At 54.1% G+C, this 19734-nt stretch overlaps 1 protein-coding gene across 1 annotated transcript; it reads left to right on the top strand.

Annotated features, from left to right (window-relative positions):
* The first annotated feature begins 15539 nt into the window (after positions 1 to 15539).
* LOC128947422 (histone H3-like centromeric protein A) lies at positions 15540 to 18195 on the top strand. The gene is made up of 4 exons (XM_054291679.1): positions 15540 to 15615; positions 16101 to 16192; positions 17368 to 17445; positions 18061 to 18195. Exons 1-4 carry the CDS (start codon positions 15540 to 15542, stop codon positions 18193 to 18195), a joined length of 381 nt encoding a protein of 126 aa, XP_054147654.1.
* Positions 18196 to 19734: the final 1539 nt, after the last annotated feature.

Genomic DNA, 19734 nt, shown 5'->3' with positions numbered 1-19734 from the left:
GCAGCCTGGGAGGGCACCTGGGGTCAGGCAAGGTTTCCTACCCCAAACCTCCCCCACTTTTAGTATCTCAGGCTGGTTTGGGTTGGAAGGGACTTCAAAGGTCATCTCAATCCACCCCCTGCCATGGGCAGGGACATCTTCCACAATCCCAGGTTGCTCCAAGCGCTGTCCAACCTGGCCTGGGACACTTCCAGGGATGGAGCAGCTGCAGCTTCTCTGGACAATCTGTGCCAGGGTCTCACTACCCTCACAGGGAGGAATTTCTTCCCAAAATCCCATCTAACCCTGTCCTCTGGCAGGTGAAAACCCTCACCCTCCATCCTGTCCCCTGACAAAGACCCTCCCCAGCTCTCCTGGAGGCCCCTTTTCTATATTACACTTTATCTCTCTATTAGATTTATACCTACATACATATCAGGCCAAAAAGTGGCTCAGGCAGTCCATGACTGGTTGTGGCCACAACTTTTGGGGGTGTGGGAGAGTGCTGGGGGTTTGGGCAGATCTATGGGTTATTTTAGAGAGCCTCAGGAGCTTGTAAAGGGAGGTTTGGGAGGGTCCTGAGGGTTTATAGGGTGTTTTTTGGGGAGGGGGAGCTATGGAGCTTTTCGAGGGGATTCTGAGGGTATTTGGGATCTACTGGGGAGTCTGTAGGGGATTGAGGGGGTCTCTGGTGTTTTCGGGGGGGAGAGGGTACAGGAGTGTATACTCCAGGTCCCCAGATCCTCCCAACCTGTTCTTCATCAGACAGGATTTATCTCCACCTGTCAGGGAAGTTCACCACACAGACTCAGTTCCTGATTCCCATGAAATTTTGATGTGCACAACATGCAGGAATGTTTTTCCTGCAATTTCCCTGGCTGCAAGTGGGACCACGGGAGTGGCACGAAAAAGTGCAGAGGCCTGTCCATCCTCCACATCGGCAATTGCAGTTTTGATTCAAATTTTAATTAAAGGCTGAAGTGTTGCTGATACTGCGATAGAGTCAGAGTCTTTCTCTACATTGTTGTCATCACGCCAATTCCCAGGAGACACTCGAGGGGCGCTTGGAGGCCAGCTGGGGGTGCTTGTGGGATCATTAATGGATCTGTAGGGGCGCTTAGGGGGCGGGGAGGCAGTTGGAGAGCATTTGGAAGTCCGAGGGGACACACAGGGGGCATTTGGGGGGCAAGTAGGGGGCGGGAGGACTTCGGGACTCTGAGGGGCACTTGGGGGTCAGGAGAGGGAAAATGGGGGTACCTACGGGGCCCCAGGGCGCACTCACGGTTCAGGGGAGCACTTGGGGAGCAGCTGGGACGGTGCTTAGGGGACAGTCCCGGCCCTGACGGGCCTCTCGCGGGCCGCGGGGCATGACAGGAACCGCAGTTCCGGCTCTATCGGCGTCCTACGGGGCCCCGCGGTCTTTCGGGAGTTGTAGTCCAGGAAGTGAGTAAACTGGCGCGGAACCAGCGGCCAGTGAGAGACGGGGAGGGGAAGCACGAGGGATTTTTGGGGGCTTAGGGGGAGCTTCTGACGCTCCCATAACCCCCCCCCCCCCAGCACCCTCAGGGGCATGGGGATACCAGAACCCCCTGCCACCATGTCGGCCGTGTGAAGGTGAAGAAGAGAGGTGAGCCCCACTCCCACGGGTTTGGGGGTTCCCCGCCCTGATGCTCCCAATAAATCCCGAGGCGCCCCTACTATAGACTTCCTAGTCCCCATAGACCTCCCAATACTGTCCTGGGCCCCCCAAAATATCCCCTACAACCCCGGACCGCTAAAGACTCCCAAAAGTCCTACCTGGACGCCAAATACCTTTCACAGATTTTCCTCAACACTCCTAGGGTCTCCCCCAAAAATCCCACAGACCTCTTCTAGGTGCCCGAGAGACACCCAGTGCACTTCCAGCCTCTCCCGATAAACCCCCCAAATCCCTTCCTCAGCCTCAGAGCCCCTCCAAACACGCCAAAGACCCTCAGAGACCCCCTAGAGACACCCAGCGCCCGACCAACAGGCGCTTTTGAGCCCCCAGAAGCCCCCAAATGCTCTTGGGGACATTTGGAGAGAGAGGGGATTGGAGGCAATCCCAAAGGTGGGGAGATAAGGGAGGGAGTTTTGGGGGTCTCCCCACATCCCAGGTGCAATTTTGGGGTGTCACTGCTTTATTGGCCCCACCATGGGCTGGGGGTGCCCAGGTGGGCATTCCAGGAGTGTCTCGATGGCCCTGGGAGAGGGAAGAGAGAGCAAATGGGGAGTTAGAGGGACCTGGGGGAGGCGCAGGGGCAGAGGCCTGAAATTTGGAGGTGGGGTTGTCTTACCAAAGGCGTCCCCTTATGGCCCGGCAGTGGCATCGCAGCATCCAGAGGAGGAGGAGGTCCCCAAGAGGGCCTGAGGGGGCTGCATGTCACGGGGGGTGGCAGTCCCACAAGTGTTCTCCCATCCCCACAAGAGATTTCCTTTGCCAGAAGTGTTTCCCTAGCCCACAAGTGCCCCCTCAGCCCCTCGAGTGACCGGTGACCCACAACTTCCCCCCCCACCCCACAAGTGACCGCCCCGGCCCACAAATTACCACGTGAGCCCAGAAGGGCACATCCAGGCCCATCAGTGACCCCTCTGACCCACAAAAGGGCCGCCCAGCCCCACAAAGGTGCCTCATGACCCTCAGCAGCCACCAGCCTTTGATTGACTCCCTGGCTGACAAGCACCCCCCATGACCCTCAAATGACCCAATGACCCACAAGTGACCCCATGGCCCTCAACCGGGCTCCTTGCTCACAAGTGACCCCATGACCCTCAAGGGCTCCTCTGGTTCCTCACCTAGTGGCTGCTGCCATGGCGCCCCCTGTAGGGCATCATGTGCATGGCTCCTGATTAGCTGGAGGGGGGGGGGGGGGGGGGGCCTCACGGGGGTTACGTGACCTGAATCTGGGCCCTCCCTGGTGCGGGGGCTCAGGAAGCGCCTCCCTTGCAGGCCGCAGGGCATCCTGGGAGCCGCGTGGCTTCCAACATGGTGCACACCACAGAGCCCGGAGGCCGTCATGTGACCACCAAAATGGTTCCTGCAGCAAAGCTCACGGGAGTCTTGCTTCCCATTGGGTGGCAGCCCCTGGTGCAGAGGGGCACAGCAGCTGCTGCTGATTTGCCGCGGGGCATGGTGGGAGTCGCGGGACTGTGAGCATAGTGCCCCCTGCAGGGTATCCAGAGAGCTGCTTCCCATTGGCCAGAGGGTCTTGTGGGAGTCATGTGGCCTCCACCATGGATCCTGCCACAAGGGTTCCTGGGAGACAGCCTGGGGGGAAGACGCCCCCTGGTGCTTGCAGAAGTGCCTCAGGTGGGTCACGTGACTGCCTGGGCACTGCCCCCTGCAGGGTGCTGGGGGTATCAGGTGACCTCCCCCGTGACACTCCCTGCAGGGAACCCCGGGAAGCAGCAGAGCTCAGCAGGGCCCTGCCCACCAGGGGCGTGTCCAGTGCTGGCTCCTCCCCTTGGCGTCACCTCAAGCACCATTGGACAAGGGGATCATCGAGGGTGGAGCTTCAGGGGGGCGAAGCCTCTGTTTGGCTCCGCCCCTTACAGCCCGCAGGGGCGGGGCCTGAGCAGGGCCTGGCGGGGCAGGAGGAGGGGGTTGGGGAGGGGCGAGGACCCCCGAAATGCTGACCCTGCAGTGACCCCACAGGGCTGGTGGTCTCGGGAGGAGTTTGAGGGGCTGCAGGATGCACTTATGGGCAGAATGGCGGGTCCGGGGCATCACCTGCGATCGGGTGGGGTAGTTGGGGGTCCTCAAGGCGCTCTTGGGGAACACGGGCAGAAGGGAGGGAATTGGCAGGCACTTAGGGGTCTGGGGAGCACTTGGAGTCCTTAAAGGAACACTTGAGGGAACGGGGGAGCAGACTGGAGCCTTCAGTGGGCACTTGGGGATCCCGAGGGGCACTTGAGGCCGGGCTGCTCTCCCACCTCCTTTGCACCGGACGCTCCGTTCGTTGCTCCAGGCTGAGCCTCTGCGGGAGGTATGCGAGAAGTGACGCGGGACCGTCCCGAGCCCCTCAAATTTCCCCCTCGGTCGCCTCCGGAGCCCTCAGGCCTGACCCGCTCCATTGCCCGCGCTCTCGTTTGGTTTCACCCCAGCGCTCCCGTTTGGTTTCGCCCCAGCGCTCGGAGCTTGGGTGATGGTTGGTTCAGGACGGAGACGGGCGGGCGCTGGAGCCAATGGGAAGCGGGGGAGGGGGAAGGCGGGGGAGGGGAGGTGTCCTGGGGAGGGCTTTGGGGATTCCTGGAGGGGTTTGGGGGTCTGGGGACACTGAGAGATGCCCAGGGAGTTCTGGGGGTTCACTGGGGTGGTTTTGAGGATCTCAGAGAGGTTGTTTGGGATCCCCAGGGAAAGTCTTGGGGTGGAGGGAGGTTGGTGTGGTTCTGGACATCCTAGAAGGGACTGGTGCAGGAGGGTCAAGGGGATCCCCATGTGGTTTGGGAGGCCCTCGGGTTGGTTAAAGTGGCAGAGAGCTGGGATCCCACTGACAGAGACCCTTCATATCCCCCATGGAACCTTCCAAATCTGGCCTAGAAACTCCAAACCTTCCCAGGGACTCCCAGATCCTGACAGGACTCTCTCAGCTCCCCTTAGATCTGTAACCCCATTCAAGGGAATGATAGAAAAATTGGCTGGCAAATAAACTTTCTAACACAATTTGAAGCATTAGAAAGCAGGCATTCTTTATCTGTGCAGGACACACTGAAGGACTTCTCCTTTAATCTGATGTGTGCGGTGAAACTTTGCCACAGGGTATGGTCCTGTACGGGCCACGAACAGGTCTCTGGTGGTCATATTCACGGAATGCTTCCATATTACATGTGACCTTTCCTTGAACGTTTCCCTTGAGCGTGCACTGTTACTTCTTGTTACATAACTTGACAAAAACCCCACTATATTCCTCATTACCTATTTGTCCACTGGCTCCAGCTGTGCTTGCGATGCTCTGTCCATGCCTTTAAATCATTTCAACTTTTCTGCCAGTTGTCTTTAAGCTCCATCCAGCATCTTCAGGGCAACTGAAAATTTCTCTTTTTCGTGTCATTTATCAGGAGCCCCAAAACCCTTCCAGGGACCCCCATCTCCCCAGAGGGACCCTGTGGTTTGGGAGGTTCAGAGGGCTGAGGGGATCCCTGGGTAGTTTGGGGGGATCCCCATGTAGTTTTGGAGGTCCCTGGATGGCTTTGGTGGTGGGGTCTCTGTCTCTGGACAGTTTTGAGGATCTCTGTGGTGTTCAGGGTTTCCCCATTTTTATGTCTTCATTTTAAGGCAAAGGCCCTTTAATTCCCTGTTTACCATTGTCTCTCCTGGCTCCAGCTGGTTTTCTTCAGCTTTTTCAGTCATTTGGGCCAGAATTTCCCATTCCCTATAATTCCCCGCTGGGACTTGGATCATTAATTTTTGATAAAAAACATCTGGACTTGGCTTGTCCTTTCCCCAATGTCATGGGGCCAGAAGGTACCATGGGGACAGCAATTCTGGGAGTTCAGGGAATTTGGCATGATTGCTGTGGGTGCCACACCTGTTATGACATTCCTGTGGTTCCACACCTGTCACAACATCCCTGTCAGTTACATCCATCAAGATGTCCTGTGAGTTCCACTCCCAGCATTTCCTATCCCTGACAAGATCCAGCTGCCAGATCCCAAATTCTCTGGAACTTTGAGTCATGCCCCCTTGCTTTCCTCCCCCGGCCCCCATCCTGAAATTCTGCTGAATCTGCCCAAATCTGTATGGTTTGGCTGTGTCTTGGGTATTTTTTATTTGGGTATAAAAAGAGTGACTTTGGGACAAACATTCTGTGTCTGAAGGGGCCCGGGAATTGAACTGCCAAGGGGCTGGTGAGTGGGGAAGAGTGGGGAGGCTTAATTCCCTGTTTATTCCTGGTTTTCCTTGTTGTTTGGTGATGGGCAGAAATTGAGGATTTTTTCTGCCCAAATTTCAGATTTTTTTTGCCCTTTCCCTTCCCGAATTATATGACTTTGGCCCCCTTTCCCCCACAAGTTTCATAATTTTAGCCCTTTTTCTTTCAAAATGTTGGGTTTTAAACACTTCTTTTCCCAAGTCTCATGGGTTTGCTCTTTTTGTGCATCTTTCTCCCAAATTTCAGGTTTTTTTGTCCTCGTCATGCCCAAAAATTGGTGGGTTTCTTCTTCACCTTTTTGAGGTCAAATTCAGCATTTGGGAGGGTTTGTATGGGACAAGGTGAATGAAGGGTTTTCCTGGATGTTGAGCCCCATTTTGATCTGAATTTGGGGGATGTTGGGCACAAAACTACCCATTTTGACTGAAACTGAGGGGATTTGGGGGAAAATTCATCCTTTCCATGAAGTTTTATTGTGGATTTGGTGGAAATGGGGTATTGAGGTGACATCAAGGGCAGGGGTTGGTGAGAATGCTGTATCAGCATTTTTAACTCAATTTTGACGTGAATCTAGGTGATTTTAGTTAAAATTCCTTTGTTTTTAGAGGGAACGTGATATAGATGTAGACTCCGATGTGGCCTCAAGGGAGTGTTTAATCCTGTTTAATGCCATTTTGACCAATAGAGGCAGGGGGGGAAAGTGGGGGGGTGGAGATTGGGGGAAAAATATATTTTACCCAAAAAGGGATAATTTGGGAAGGAAATCCATTTTGTTCCAAATGTGGAGAATTTTGGGCAAAAATTTTATTGTTTCAAATGTTTGGAGTTGATTTTGAGGCAGTGGGGACCAAAATAAGCCCCAAGAGGTTTCCATGTGCTGAAAAAAGACATTTTTGGGTAATTTGGAGGTTATTTGAGTCTTCTGGAGACATCCCAGGACTCACATGGATTTTTCCCATAAAATAACAGTTTTTAGTTATTTTCGGTGTTTTTCTTAGGGATGGCACAAGATGGGATATGGTGGCTCTTCCCCCAAACCTCAAATTCAAATCACGTCAGTTTTCACCAGATTGTTATAAATGATCAATTGTGAGCCAAATTATCAAAAATTTCAAAAAGATTTAATAATCTTTCTGCGCGACTGAATTTCGGTCTCCGAAACCACCACAGCCAAAGAGACAGTGTCGAGCCCGGGGTCGGTGCTGGGTGAACACAGATCTGACCTCTATCACATCAGACCTCCCTCTGTTCACACATGCCGCTTCTTGCGGCTAGGTTTTATATAGTTTATCGTGCCTGAGGCAAAAGAGGCCCAATTTCTTTTTTAATTCTTCACATTCATTGTTGTTCTTTTCAATGGGCAGAGCTGGACAAAGATCAGCTCCAGGTTCATAGTCAGCACTGATGGGCTCCAGGGAAGCCATGTATCCAGATGAATAAGTCTGGCGTCACTGGCTATCTTGATTGATGAAATGGGCAAGGCGATGATTGCTCTTAGGCGGTTTCCAGTTTCAGAGGACTCAAGAAACCAGAGATCATTGCCCTGGGAGCATCTATTCTTACGCTAAAGTGCCGGATCCATCGCTACCTTATCTGTGTCCGGGAATTTGTTGGAATCTGAATAGCCGGGGTGGTCAGAGACACTTTTTTGATTTTACAATCTTTTATAACATACATTCTTTAATAGCATGAATTATTTCTACCATATATTACAATAGGGCATCTAGAAGAGGTCTGTGGGATTTTTGGGGGAGACTCTAGGAGTGTTGAGGAAAATCTGTGAAAGGTATTGGGGTCCAGGTAGGGCTTTGAGGAGTCTTTAATGGTCCGGGGGTCTGTGGGATGTTTTGGGGGGCCCAGGACAGTATTGGGAGGTCTATGGGGACTAGGAAGTCTATAGGGGCACCTCGGGATTTATTTGGAGCATCAGGGCGGGGAACCCCCAAACCCGTGGGAGTGGGGCTCACCTGTCTTCTTCACCTTCACATGGCCGACATGGCGGCAGGGGGTTCTGGTGTCCCTATGCCCCTGAGGGTGCTGGGGGGGGGTTATGGGGGTGTCAGAAGCTCCCCCTAAGCCCCCAAAAATCCCTCATAGGATGCCGATAGAGCCGGGACTGCGGTTCCCGTCAAGCCATGTGGCCCCTGAAGAGTCCCACCAGAGCCGGGACTGTCCCCTAAGTACTGTCCCAGCTGCTAGCCAAGTGCTTCCCTGAACCATGAGTGTGCCCCAGGGCCCTGTAAGTACCCCCAGTTTCCCTCTCCTGACCGCCAAGTGCCTCTCAGGGTCCCGAAGTCCCACCGACCCCTACTTGCCCCCAAAATGCCCCCTGTGTGTCCCCTCGGACTTCCAAATGCTCTCCAACTCCCTCCCCACCCCCTAAGCACCCCTACAGATCCATTAATGATCCCACAAGCACCCCCAGCTGGCCTCCAAGCGCCCCTCGAGTGTCTCCTGGGAATTGGCGTGATGACAACAATGTAGAGAAAGACTCTGACTCTATCGCAGTATCAGCAACACTTCAGCCTTTAATTAAAATTTGAATCAAAACTGCAATTGCTGCTAATATTTTTGGGTACAGCTGGAATTAGGTGGCCTGCACCTAAACCACTCTGGCTCACAAGTTCTAAGAGTGGCAGATCAGGTCTATTATGAAATTAGTTATTTATTGAATAGACAGGAGATAATAGACAAAAGGTCTTGAACAGAGTTACTTACTACATGGTATAAAACAGAAGAACTACTAGTAGATTACATGAAACAGCTCACAACATTAAGGTACCTATATCAAAGCTAGGAAAGAAATAGTACAGATTAGGAGTCAATGTAACTTACCACCAAACTGGCAAGACTGTGCATAGAGTCCTTTCACTCAACCCTCAAGAAAGGAACCACAAAACCAGCATCCCAACTTTGCGGGGAAAGCCCCACACATTTCCAGGGAATGTGCAGAAACTTCTACTTTGTGAAAGTTTGGTGTAGCTTTAATAGATTGTGAAGCAAAGTGTCTGTCAGAAATTCCATCTTATCTTTCCATAATCTTGCTTCCACAGCAAGATGTTTATTGTCAGCTACAAGTGCTGCTTCCATGGCACCCAAATAACCATGACACAAGTGGCCTTTAGTGATTTACTTCACCAATTAGCAAGCTCTTGAGGCAGGGAACACGTCCTGCTACACTGGCCCCAGCTGGATTTAGTTCCATTCCCCACCACACTCTGGGCTTGGGCATCAGCCAGTTTTTCATCCAGCAAACAGTTGCCCTGTCCAATCCATGAGCAGCCAGGTTCTCCAGTGTCAAAGGCTTTACTGCTGTCTATAAATATCCATCCACGGCCCTTCCCTCATCTCCTGAGTGGGTCATTCTGCCACCGCCTGCAGACCCTTGGCCTGGGCGGGAACAACCTGCGGTACTGGGCAGCCGTGGCATTCCAGGGCCTCCCGCGGCTTTGCCGGCTTTCCCTGGCCCGCAGCCGCTGCTGGAGGTGGGCGTGGCCACACTGCAGCCGGTGCAGGTGACCCTGGGCGTGCTGGAGCTGCTGCCAATGCGCTGCGCTGCCTGAGCCCACACCCGCGGCAGCTGCCGCCTTTCCGCTTCCTGCACGGCCTCTGGGAGCTGAAGCTGCAGGCGCAGCAGCCACAGGGGATGCGTGTGGTCCCACAACGCTTCTTCCAGGGCCTCAGTGCCTTGCGCTCGCTCTGCCTGTCACAGAACTCGCTCTCGGCCATCCCTGCCGATGTCTTCGGTGACCAGGCACAGCTGCAGGGTTGCAGCCTGAATAGCTGCTAGGAAAGCCCAGGATAAAGAAGCAAAAATGGGCTGTGCATGGTATCCACAGATGTTTAATTCAGCCACGCAGTAACATGTTCAGGTCCCAGGCACACACACATGGAGGGTCCAGGTTTCTTTCTCCCCAGGGGCCCGGGGTCACTCTGATCTCCGGGCAGTACAAAGAGAAGGGCCAATCAGGGAATAGGGAGGGAGTGCCTCAGGGGCACGGGGGAAGGAAGGAGCCAATGGGGTCTTATCGGCTTTTTGGGTGAAGCTTCTTGTGTTTCCCCAACCATCGGGATGCCTCTCAGGGTCCTCCACAGTGCAGTACCTGACACTGGCTGGCAGCAGCGGCGGGATGGGCCGCCTGCCTGCCGGCATCTTCAAGATCCTGAGCCAACTGCACAACTTGAACCTGTTGAGTGCAGGATTGCGCAGCCTTGGCCCTGAGGTGTTCGGCAACCTGACACGACTGAAGGAGCTGCGCCTGGCCAAGAATGAGCTGCCTGCATTGGATGTTACTCTGGCCATGGATTTGCTCCTTTAAAATGTTTTACTTTCCACAGGTTGTCTGGGCTGTGTTACACAAGAGGTCATTGTTTCACCTTTTATAATTCAGAGATTATGATGATGCTACTTATTAATCTCCCTTGCAGCACATGTGCAAGGCAGATACTTCGCTCTCCAGACTTTGACTTGTGCATAATTTACCCCTTACTTGCTCATAATTTTCCTTTGCTGGGCTACTCCCAGTGAACATCACCAAATCCCATAAGACCAGTCCTGACTGCACCAAAAGAAAATTAAACTGTGAATGTTATTTTCCTCAAGGATTTTAAGGTTTATAAATCCCCTGTTCTGAAGTGATATGGGGTGTGGCAGGCAAGACCTAAAGGATTTAGAGATAAAGGCAGCCTTTTTCATTTTTTTAAAATGAAAAATAAAATATTTTCACTCAGACATGACAGGCTCTCCCTGCTGCTGCAGGGTTTGGGGAGGGAATGTGGGAACGTCCAGCAGGTCCTGACACCTCATTTTTCCTTAAGTGAAGATTCTGAAATGGCAAAGGAAAAGTATCCGGAAACTTTAGAAGCTGAGAAAAACTACCCAAATACTGGTTGCTGAGGCTCTTGCCTGTATTTTGGGCAGTGAAAGAAGAGCTGGGGTTGGAAGGGCCTCTGGAGATCAATCAAAAAAATATCCTGGTCTGGCACAGTCACCTCACCTCAGAATATTTGGGGTTTGGGAGGTGAAACCTAATTTGTGTCCCTGAAGGGATGGATGGAGTTTTCTCCAGGTTTGAGTTTAAAGGAAACAGAACTATGAGTGTTTGTGAAAAACACGTTCACTCTCTTGTGAAAATTTTAAAAGTTTAATAAAGGACAATAGGAGACAAGGACCATAAAGCAAAGGTTATTACGGCCGGGTGTGTCTTGACACTCAGCCAAGACCACAGTGTCACCTTCAGGGAAACCCCTAAGTACCTTTTCCTTTACATCAGCCCGTTGCATGTTCATAGACTCTTACGTATATCCATAAATTAGTTTACATTTTCCAGGAACTATTTTACATGACCCCTCCTTTGGTCCACCTTTTTCAAGCATGCGTGTTTCCTGGCTGTGGTTTTGACTCCTTCTCCTATTTGTTTGGGCCTTGGTCCATGCTTTCTTCAGATGGTGAGTGCTGATATTTGGCATATCTGTAGCAGGTGTCCTCATCCTGTGTTTATTGGATGTTATTCCATCCAAGCAGGCATTTTAACACAAGTATAGCTATTTCACTACTGTTTCTAAGCTTAATTGATAGTAGAAATACAAACAATATCTTTATAACAATATATCACACATATAAAATCCATTTTAATATTTGCAAAAAGCTAATATTACAATATGTATCTATAACAGTGTTGCACTGCTCTCAGCTGGTTTTTGTTCTCTCAGCCCTGTGGGATGTGGCAGAACAGGTGAGGTTCCTCCCTGCCCACCTCTCCCTCAGCCCACCTGCTGAGTCCTTCTGAAAGGCTGCCAAGGGAGCAACCTACTTCGCTCTCCTCATCCATCCAAGAACTCTTCCATCATGGAAGGCAATTAGATTGGTTCTGTGATGTAATTTTATGGAGTCCAGTGGGGAACCTTCTCCCTGCCTTCCTCCTGGTTTATCTCATGTGCCTCTTCCTGCTTTATTCTCTATTGCTCTGTCCTGCTCCCCGTGCTGTGAGTGTCAGGTGGGGGGCTGGGGAAGTTGGCAGGAGACAAAGACCACTCACCCCAGAAGTGGCTGCCAGAACTCAGGCTAGCTCTTAGAATTCCAGTGCCACGCCAGGAGTGGGGAACTGCCTTGGTATGGGGATTTAGCAGAGGCAGAACCTTTATAGCCACTTGCTCTAAAGTGCCAGACACAAGCCACGACAGGGAGCAGGCAGAAGAGAAAGGAGGAGGCTCTCCATATTGAGGTTCCACAAGGAACAGTTTATTCCTGATGAAAGGAGCAGGACAAAGAGCCCCTAGCTCCATTGTGCCAGGGGTTTTGTACAGATACAAGTCAGGGGGAGGATACAAACAGCTAACCAACAGGGAATCCCCACGGGATGAGTGAGGGGATTATGTGGAGTGTCCCGGGCCAACTGGGGTACAAGGGTGGAGAGCATGGGGAGCATGGGTCGCATGAGCCAATGGGGCTTGGAGGAGTAGGGGAATTCCAAAGGGGTGTTGCAGGACAGGGATTGGCCTGAGGTTTAAGTGGCAGGGGAGGTTCGGGAATTAAGGGCTGGGTTGCCTTGACAGGCAGGGAAAGAGCTGGAACAAGGGGTGGGGAATGGCATGAGGGACAGCTTTGAGAGAGGATAAAATCCAGGGGTAAACCAACTTGGGGAGAACATGGGGGTAAAACAGAACAAACCACTTAACAAGGAATCAATAAAATAAATTCAAACTGCAACAACCCCAATGTTCTTGTGGCAACAGAGAGCTTTTATTTCCCAAGCCCTTGCTTATATAGGGCATTTGAAAAATCCCATTTGGATACTTTCATAGGTCAGAACTCTACTCCCCTTCAGGTCCTGGCCAAGGAAACGCCTGCCGCCTTGGGAGAGATGTGACTGGGCGAGGCCCCCGTCAGTCAAACCAGGGGCTGGTTGGTTTGTCTATCACAAACCAACTAAAATATGGTGACACTGTGCCATCATTCATCCCTGTGCCATATCTCCTCTCTGTATCCCTCTGTCCTGCTCCTTGTGCTATCATTCCTCCCTGTAACTAGCAGAACTTTCTTTCCCCCAATTGTCTGTATGCCATAATCACTTGCGAGTTGCTCCTGCTTTCACAGAATCAGAAAATCAGTTTGGTTGGAAGGGGCCAGCGGATCATCTGGTTCAACCTTCCTGCTCAGGCAGGATCATCCGGGTCACATGGCACAGGATTGTGTCCAGACCTACAGTGCCCTGTAGATCCAGATGAGGTTCAGTGTACACAAACCATGTGATGGAAGTTCCTACTGAGGTGCCATCACCATATACCAACTCATTGGCAGTGATGTCATGGAAAGGAGAACACAGAGTCGATAATTTGGTTACCAAATTCTCACAATATGAAGAAAGTATCTTTTTCCCCCTATGGGCTTGCATCTTGTCTGTGGAAAAGACCTCCAGCAACTGAAAGAAGTGCCCTATGCTCCACTAGCATAGACTGGACTCTATAGGGGGCAAGTGCCCCCTGCTCAAGAGAGAGGGGCACACCACAAGGTAACCTGTGGTTTTACTTGCCTGACCATGGTGAAGACATATGGAAGTGGGATGTAAAACCCACCTCTGCCTTGGCAGCACAGGTATGTGAGTTGAGAGGAAAAATTAACCACCACAGAAAACTCTTCAAGGAAAAATGCCACTCAGTTTCCACTGAGCAAGTCTTCAGGTGGAATTGAAGGGCTGATGTTACTTCTGACCCTCTGGAAGGCACCTCCAGATCATATTTACAAGAAGCAAGCAATAAGTACCATAATCAGAGCTAGAGGGGCCCTAGCTCCAGCCAGGTGTGGAAAAAGGACAGTGGAGTCAGTTGGATTGTGTGGATCCATAGCCTGGCACAGCAGAGCCACAGGAGCACAAGGCTTTAGTTGACACAGGTGCACAATGCACCCTAATGCCATCATTCAGGGGGAGAATCCATCTCTGTTTCTGGGATGACAGGGGGATCCCAACACAGACTATACTGGAAGCTGAAGTGGTCCTGACTGGGCACTAGTGGCAGAAAAATGCCATTGTCGCTGGCCTAGAGGCTTCATGTATCCTTGGCACAGATCACCTCAGAAGAGGTATTTCAAGGACCCAAAAGGACACCATTGGGCTTTGGGAGAGCTGCTGTGGAAACAGAAGAAATTAAGACAGCTGAATCCCTTGCTTGGTCTTTCAGAGGACCCTTCTGCTGTGGGACTGCTGAGGTAGCTGAAGAACAGCAGGTACTGGTGTACAGCACAACAGTGTCCCATTGGCAACATGGCACCGACTGGGACTTCAGCACCCATGGCACGGACAGGAAAACCAGGGCATTGGGAACAGCCAGGGCTTGGGAAAAGCAGGTACTGCCTGACTCACCTGATCTCCTGCTGTGCCCAGGTGACCCCAGTGGGTGTTGGACATGTGTGGATGTGTCTGCCTGCAGCTCAGCAAAGCCTTTGGCACTGCCTCCATCTCCCTGCCTCTCCTGGAGCACCTGCAGCTCACAGCTGGGACAGGTGTCTCTCTCTGGGAACACCTGACTGATGGCCAGGCCAAGGAGGAGTGGGAATGGGGCCACAGCCAGCTGGGGCTGGGCACTGCTGGGTTCCCAGGGCTCAGTGTTGGGGCCGGTCCTATTCAACATCTGGCCTGGGTGGACAACTAGGGGCAACTGGGAGGCTTGATGGGGTCAAATAAGGAGTGTGGTGGCCCACTGGGAAAACTGGAGGTTAACTGGAGGTCTGGAAGGCAATGCCCTCAAGAGACCCCAAAGCCCACCTGGGCCACCATGGGTTCACTAACGAACGCCCCAATCTCCTTCTCCCAATGGATTTCATGGACAGTTGTGATCCTTGACTGACCCCCACTTGGTACTGGGAGGCACAGGGAGCTACTCAGACCATGTTGGGAGACAACTGAAGACACACTGGGAGCAAAGGGAAGATGCTGGAACCATGTTGGGGGTACTGGGACCATAACTGGGGCAACTAGGATCATACAGGAGGGGACAACTGGAACCACGCTGGGTTCATACTGGGAGTGTCTGGAACCACACTGACTGGGGGCAACTGGTATCATACTGGGATTGACTGGGATCATAGTGGGATCATTCTAGTAGTGACAGGAATTCATTGGGACTGTTGGGGGTGTGACAGGGATCATACTGAGTCGTTGTGATCATATTGGACTCACAGTGGGAGTGACTGGAAAGCACTAAAATCATACTGCAGGGGACTGGAATCATACTGGGATCATTCTGGGAGTAAATGGAACCATGCAGATGACCGAGAGCAACGGGAACCACATGAGAGTGACTGGGATCACAGAGGACGATTACACGACGATTACAGAGTCCGTACTGGCACCGCACGGGGACGGTAACTGAGACTACCCGGGCAGCACCGAGGCACGGGGTGCCTGGGGGTGGGGCCATGCAGAGTTCTGCTAATGAGCCCTCGGCGGGCGGAGTCCGGCGCGGCACCGGGCGGTCGCGCGCCCCGATTGGCGCGCGGAGGGAAGTGACGTCACGAGCGGCGCGGCGGGAGATTTGAACGGCACGGCGCGGCGCGGCGGATCCCGGCAGCGGCGTGGGGGCCCCGCACACCTGAGCTCACCCTGACTCTCCCTTCCCCAGCCGCTGGGTCCCCTTCTGAACTCGCCCTGACCCTGCGGTGGACTCGGCAACACCATGCCCCGCCCCAAACCCACCCCCCGACGGCGCGGGCGTTCCCCAGCCCCCCCATCGCCCCCGCGGCGGGCACGCAGTGAGTGAGGGGCGGGGGACTTCCTTTATAGACACCCCTTATGGACCTCCTACATCGAGCCCCCTTTCAGGCCCCCCTCTAGAGCACTCCTATGGACTCCCTCTATTGTTTTCCTCCGCCCCTAGCCTGTGCCCTATATACCCCTATATGCTTCCACCTCCTAGAGTCACCTCACATTCCCTCTCCCCTATAGCCCCTCTACCCCCATACTCCCTGTCCCCTATAACTCCTCTATGTCGGCCATAACTATAGCTCCCTATAGATCCTTTATACCCACAATGTCCCCCCAGACCTTACAGATCCCTTATAACCTCCACAGCCTTCCCCTGTCTCCCTGGCCCCTATAGATCCCCTATAGCCCCCTGTGTTCTGACAGGCCCTATAGATCTATACCCCCCATGTTCCTTCAGATCCCCCCATCTCTGCCCTCCAGGCTAAATATATCCCCTAAAGCCCCCACAGACCCCTATCCGATGCCCCCACAGGGCGCCGCCCAGGGCAGCGGGCATTGCAGGAGATCCGCACGTACCAGAGAAGCACCCGCCTGCTGCTGCGCCCCGGCCCCTTTGCCCGCCTGGTGAGAACCCCCCACATCGCTAAAATCCCCAGACACCCCGATTTCCCCCCCAGAACCTCCCCAGCACCCCCCATGGACTCCCAAACTCCCCTGGGACCACACAGATCATCTCAGATACCCACAAAATCTACTGTGGGACCCCCAAACCCCTCCAGGACCCCCCCAATTTCACCCCAGAACCTCCAGCATTGTCTGGGATCTTCCAAACCACTCTGGATCCCCTCTCTTGAGATCCCCAAATCCGTCTCAGGACACCCCAGATCAACCCTCTCGACCCTGCAACTTCCCCCAGAGCCTTCAAATCCACCCTGGGACCCTTCAGCTCCCCATTGGACTCTCCCAAATACCCACTGAAACCCTTCAAACAATCCTGAGGACCCCTTCAAATCCAACCCCAAATCCACCCTGGGACCCCTGAAATCCAACCTGGAACCCTCCAACCTCCCCCTGGACCCCATCCCAAAAACCCACTGCGATTTTCCAACCCCCTACAGACCCACCAAGTTACCCCCCAGAACCCCAAATCACCCCCTGGGACTCTTCATGACCATCCCTTTCCCCCAGGGCCCCCCCCTCAACCCTGTTCCATCCCTCCCCATGTCCTTGTCCTCTCCATCCTTGTGACATGGTGAGCCTGTCCTCCCCCAACATCCTTGCATATCCTCCAATGTCATTCTGTGGTTCCAGACATCCTTGTGTCCTGCCACCTTCAGAGGCTGCATGGATTGAGAGTTCCCTGTGCCCCTCCTGCTGTGCTGGCACTGTCCCCCCGTCCCATCGGGGTGTCCCCATGTTCCCATGGCCGAGGGTGTTCCCAAGATGTTCCCAGAGTGGTGCTTCCCCCCTGCCTCCCACCTGGCAGACCCCAGGGTGTCCCCGTGGTGATGTTCCCATGTCCCCACTCCCCAGTGTATTCCCAGGTGCTCCTGTCCCCAGTGTTCCTCTCCCTGGGGTATCCCCAAAGTGTCTCCAGGGTGATAACAAGGGTGTCCCCAGGTCCCTGGGATGTCCCCAGGGCAGTGTCTCCACGTCTCCAGGGTGTCACCATGGTGGTGGCCCCAGCCCGGGATGTCCCCAATGCCCCCATATCCCCTCCACGTTGTCCCGATGTCCCCGCACTCCCTGTGACCCTGCTGCCCCCATGTGCCCCCCTCGCTGTGCCCTCTCTGCCACAGGTGCGGGAGCTCTGCCTCCTCTTCACCCGCGGCGTCGATTACCGCTGGCAGAGCATGGCCCTGCTGGCACTGCAGGAGGTGCAACTCGGGGGGCCCAGGCGTGATGGAGGGAGGTCACAGAGGGCTGGAGGGGCCCTATGGGTCCTGCAGGGGTATCCAGGGACTTAGGGGTGTGGGGAAGGGGCTGAGGGGGATCTCATGGGTACTGAGAAGGTTTCCATGGGGGCTGGGGGGCTGTGGGTGCTGCAGGGGGAATCTCTGGGTGCTGGGGGTGTCTCTGGGGGCTGGGGAGGTCCAAGAAGGTCTCTTTGGATGCTTGGATGAGGCTGAGAGGTTTGTTGGGTGTATGTGATGGGAGCTGAGGGGGAGTCTAGGAGGGTCTCCATTGGCTGGGGGTAGGGTCTATGGGTTCTGGGACAGGGTTCTATGGATGTTGAGAGGGTCTCTGGGTGCTGGGTGGGGCGGGGTCCCTTATTCCCAGGGTCTGTCGGGGATTGAGGATGGGTCTTTGGGTCTTGATCCCTCCCTAACACATTTGCAAGCACAAGGTGCTTCAGTCACCCATGGGTGGGTTTGGAGGGACCCTGCCCCCTGGGTGTGTGTTTGGGGGGAGTCTCTGACCCCGGGGGAAGGTGTGGGGGTTGGGGCATGCTGGGGAGCTTTGGGGACCCTCCCTCAGGTTTTGGTTCACAGGCAGCAGAGGCCTTCATGGTGAGGCTGTTGGAAGACGCATACCTGTGCTCGCTGCACGCCCGCCGAGTCACCCTGTTCCCCAAGGATCTGCAGCTGGCCCGGCGCCTGCGAGGGCCCGAAGCGGGGGGCATCTGAATGAGGACCCCCTGGGGAGTCTCTCCTGATAATTTCACACCCATAATCTTACTGGGACCTCCTATGGGACCATCATGCTGAGACCCCCCCCCACCCATAGGGTCCCCCAAGCCCCCCCTCGTGGACCCACCCCATAGACTTCCCCACCTCAGGATCCCCAACAACCCCTTCAGGGACCCATCTCCGGGTGGAGGTCCCCTTCCTTAGTCCAGCACCTCTCAGATTATTGAGGACCACTGCCCATGATCCCCCTGGAACCCCCATCACCAGCATGCCAGTCCCAGGGAAGCCTACTCAGGACCTCCACCCTGCTGGAGACCCTCCCAGTTCTGCTGTACCCCAATAAATGTTTGTGACCCCTAGGTGCTGTTGCTGGGGAGTTTGGAAGGGATTTGGAGGTAAGGCACCACAGGGGGTAACTCTGGAGGGCAGGAGAACCCACAGGGAGAGGTCCTCTGAGCATTTTAGGTGAGGGCACCTGGAATGGGGGCCAGGAAGGTCTTGGGGCCCAAGGGGTTCCACGTATAGTGGTGGTGGGGGGTCGTCTAAGGGGTTGGTGCTTAAGGGATTTGCTTTTTGAGCGGAGGTCAAGGCTTTAGGGGCGGCGCTTAGAGGTGGCTTGAACGTGGGTAGGGATTCCTGTGGGGGGCGGGGCTTAGTACCCCGCGGGGGTGGGGCTCTGGAGGTCTCCCGTCCATGGGCGGAGCTTCAACGGGGTCCCCGCTATGGGGCGGGGCTTGGGGAGGGCCACACTTGGGGGGCGGGGCCACGAGGGTTCTGGACGGTCCCCGGCTGCTTTTCCCGCTGCTGCCGCTCGGGGCGCTGCTGAGCGGGGAGGGGCGGGACCTGCAGGGGCGCTGCACCGGCAGCGCCTGTGCCCGCGCCTGAGGGCACGAGAGGGACCCCAGAACGGACCCGCCCAACCCTGCCCTGGGACCCCAACCCCCCCTTCCTCATGCCTTGGAGACCCCTCCCGAGCCTCAGAACCCAAAACCTACCCTGGGACCCCAAGTCCCCTTAAAACTGCCCATCGCTGCCATCCTTGGGGTACCCTTTGAGCCCCCCAAACCTCAGGGACCCCAAATATCCCCCCTAAAATCCCAGCCTAGCCCCCACCCACCTGGTTTGGGATACCTCCAGTTTTGGGGTCTCCTCAACCCTCTTTTTTTCCCTAGACAGTCTGGTGCTTTTTTTCCCTAGACAGTTTGGTGGGGAATATTTTTGTTACTGAACTTTCAAAGAAAGGTAACAATGCAAATTGTGGACAGGACAGAAAATTGCTTTGACATCTCTAAGGACCCTATAAGCAGCAGTACATCTGATAATGAAGAAATCACATTACAACCCCAAATTAATGATGAAACCTTCTATGACAGTCAGGGTCTGCACACTGTTACTAAAACAGTGTGGTACGCAGCAGCCAAGCAAAGTTCCAGGAAAAGTATAGCACACTTACATAGTAATCGGAAACTGGATATGTTTGGAGAGTGCCTCTGGAAGAGGGTAATTAAATAATTTGTCTGAGGTGGAGGCCCAAGG

Source organism: Melozone crissalis, unplaced genomic scaffold (genome assembly GCF_028551555.1).
Source record: "Melozone crissalis strain CALT ecotype California unplaced genomic scaffold, PUWL_Pcris_2 ptg000105l_1, whole genome shotgun sequence".
Lineage (NCBI taxonomy): Eukaryota > Metazoa > Chordata > Aves > Passeriformes > Passerellidae > Melozone > Melozone crissalis.
This window is presented reverse-complemented; position numbering and strand designations above follow the sequence as displayed.

Bases quoted from the DNA above. Each gene is read 5' to 3' on its own strand.
- LOC128947422 (XM_054291679.1), top strand. From the start codon at position 15,540: ATGCCCCGCCCCAAACCCACCCCCCGACGGCGCGGGCGTTCCCCAGCC. The intron at 16,193-17,367 runs GTGAGAACCCCC...TCTCTGCCACAG, and splicing joins CCGGCCCCTTTGCCCGCCTG to GTGCGGGAGCTCTGCCTCCT. The intron at 17,446-18,060 runs GTGCAACTCGGG...TTTGGTTCACAG, and splicing joins CCCTGCTGGCACTGCAGGAG to GCAGCAGAGGCCTTCATGGT.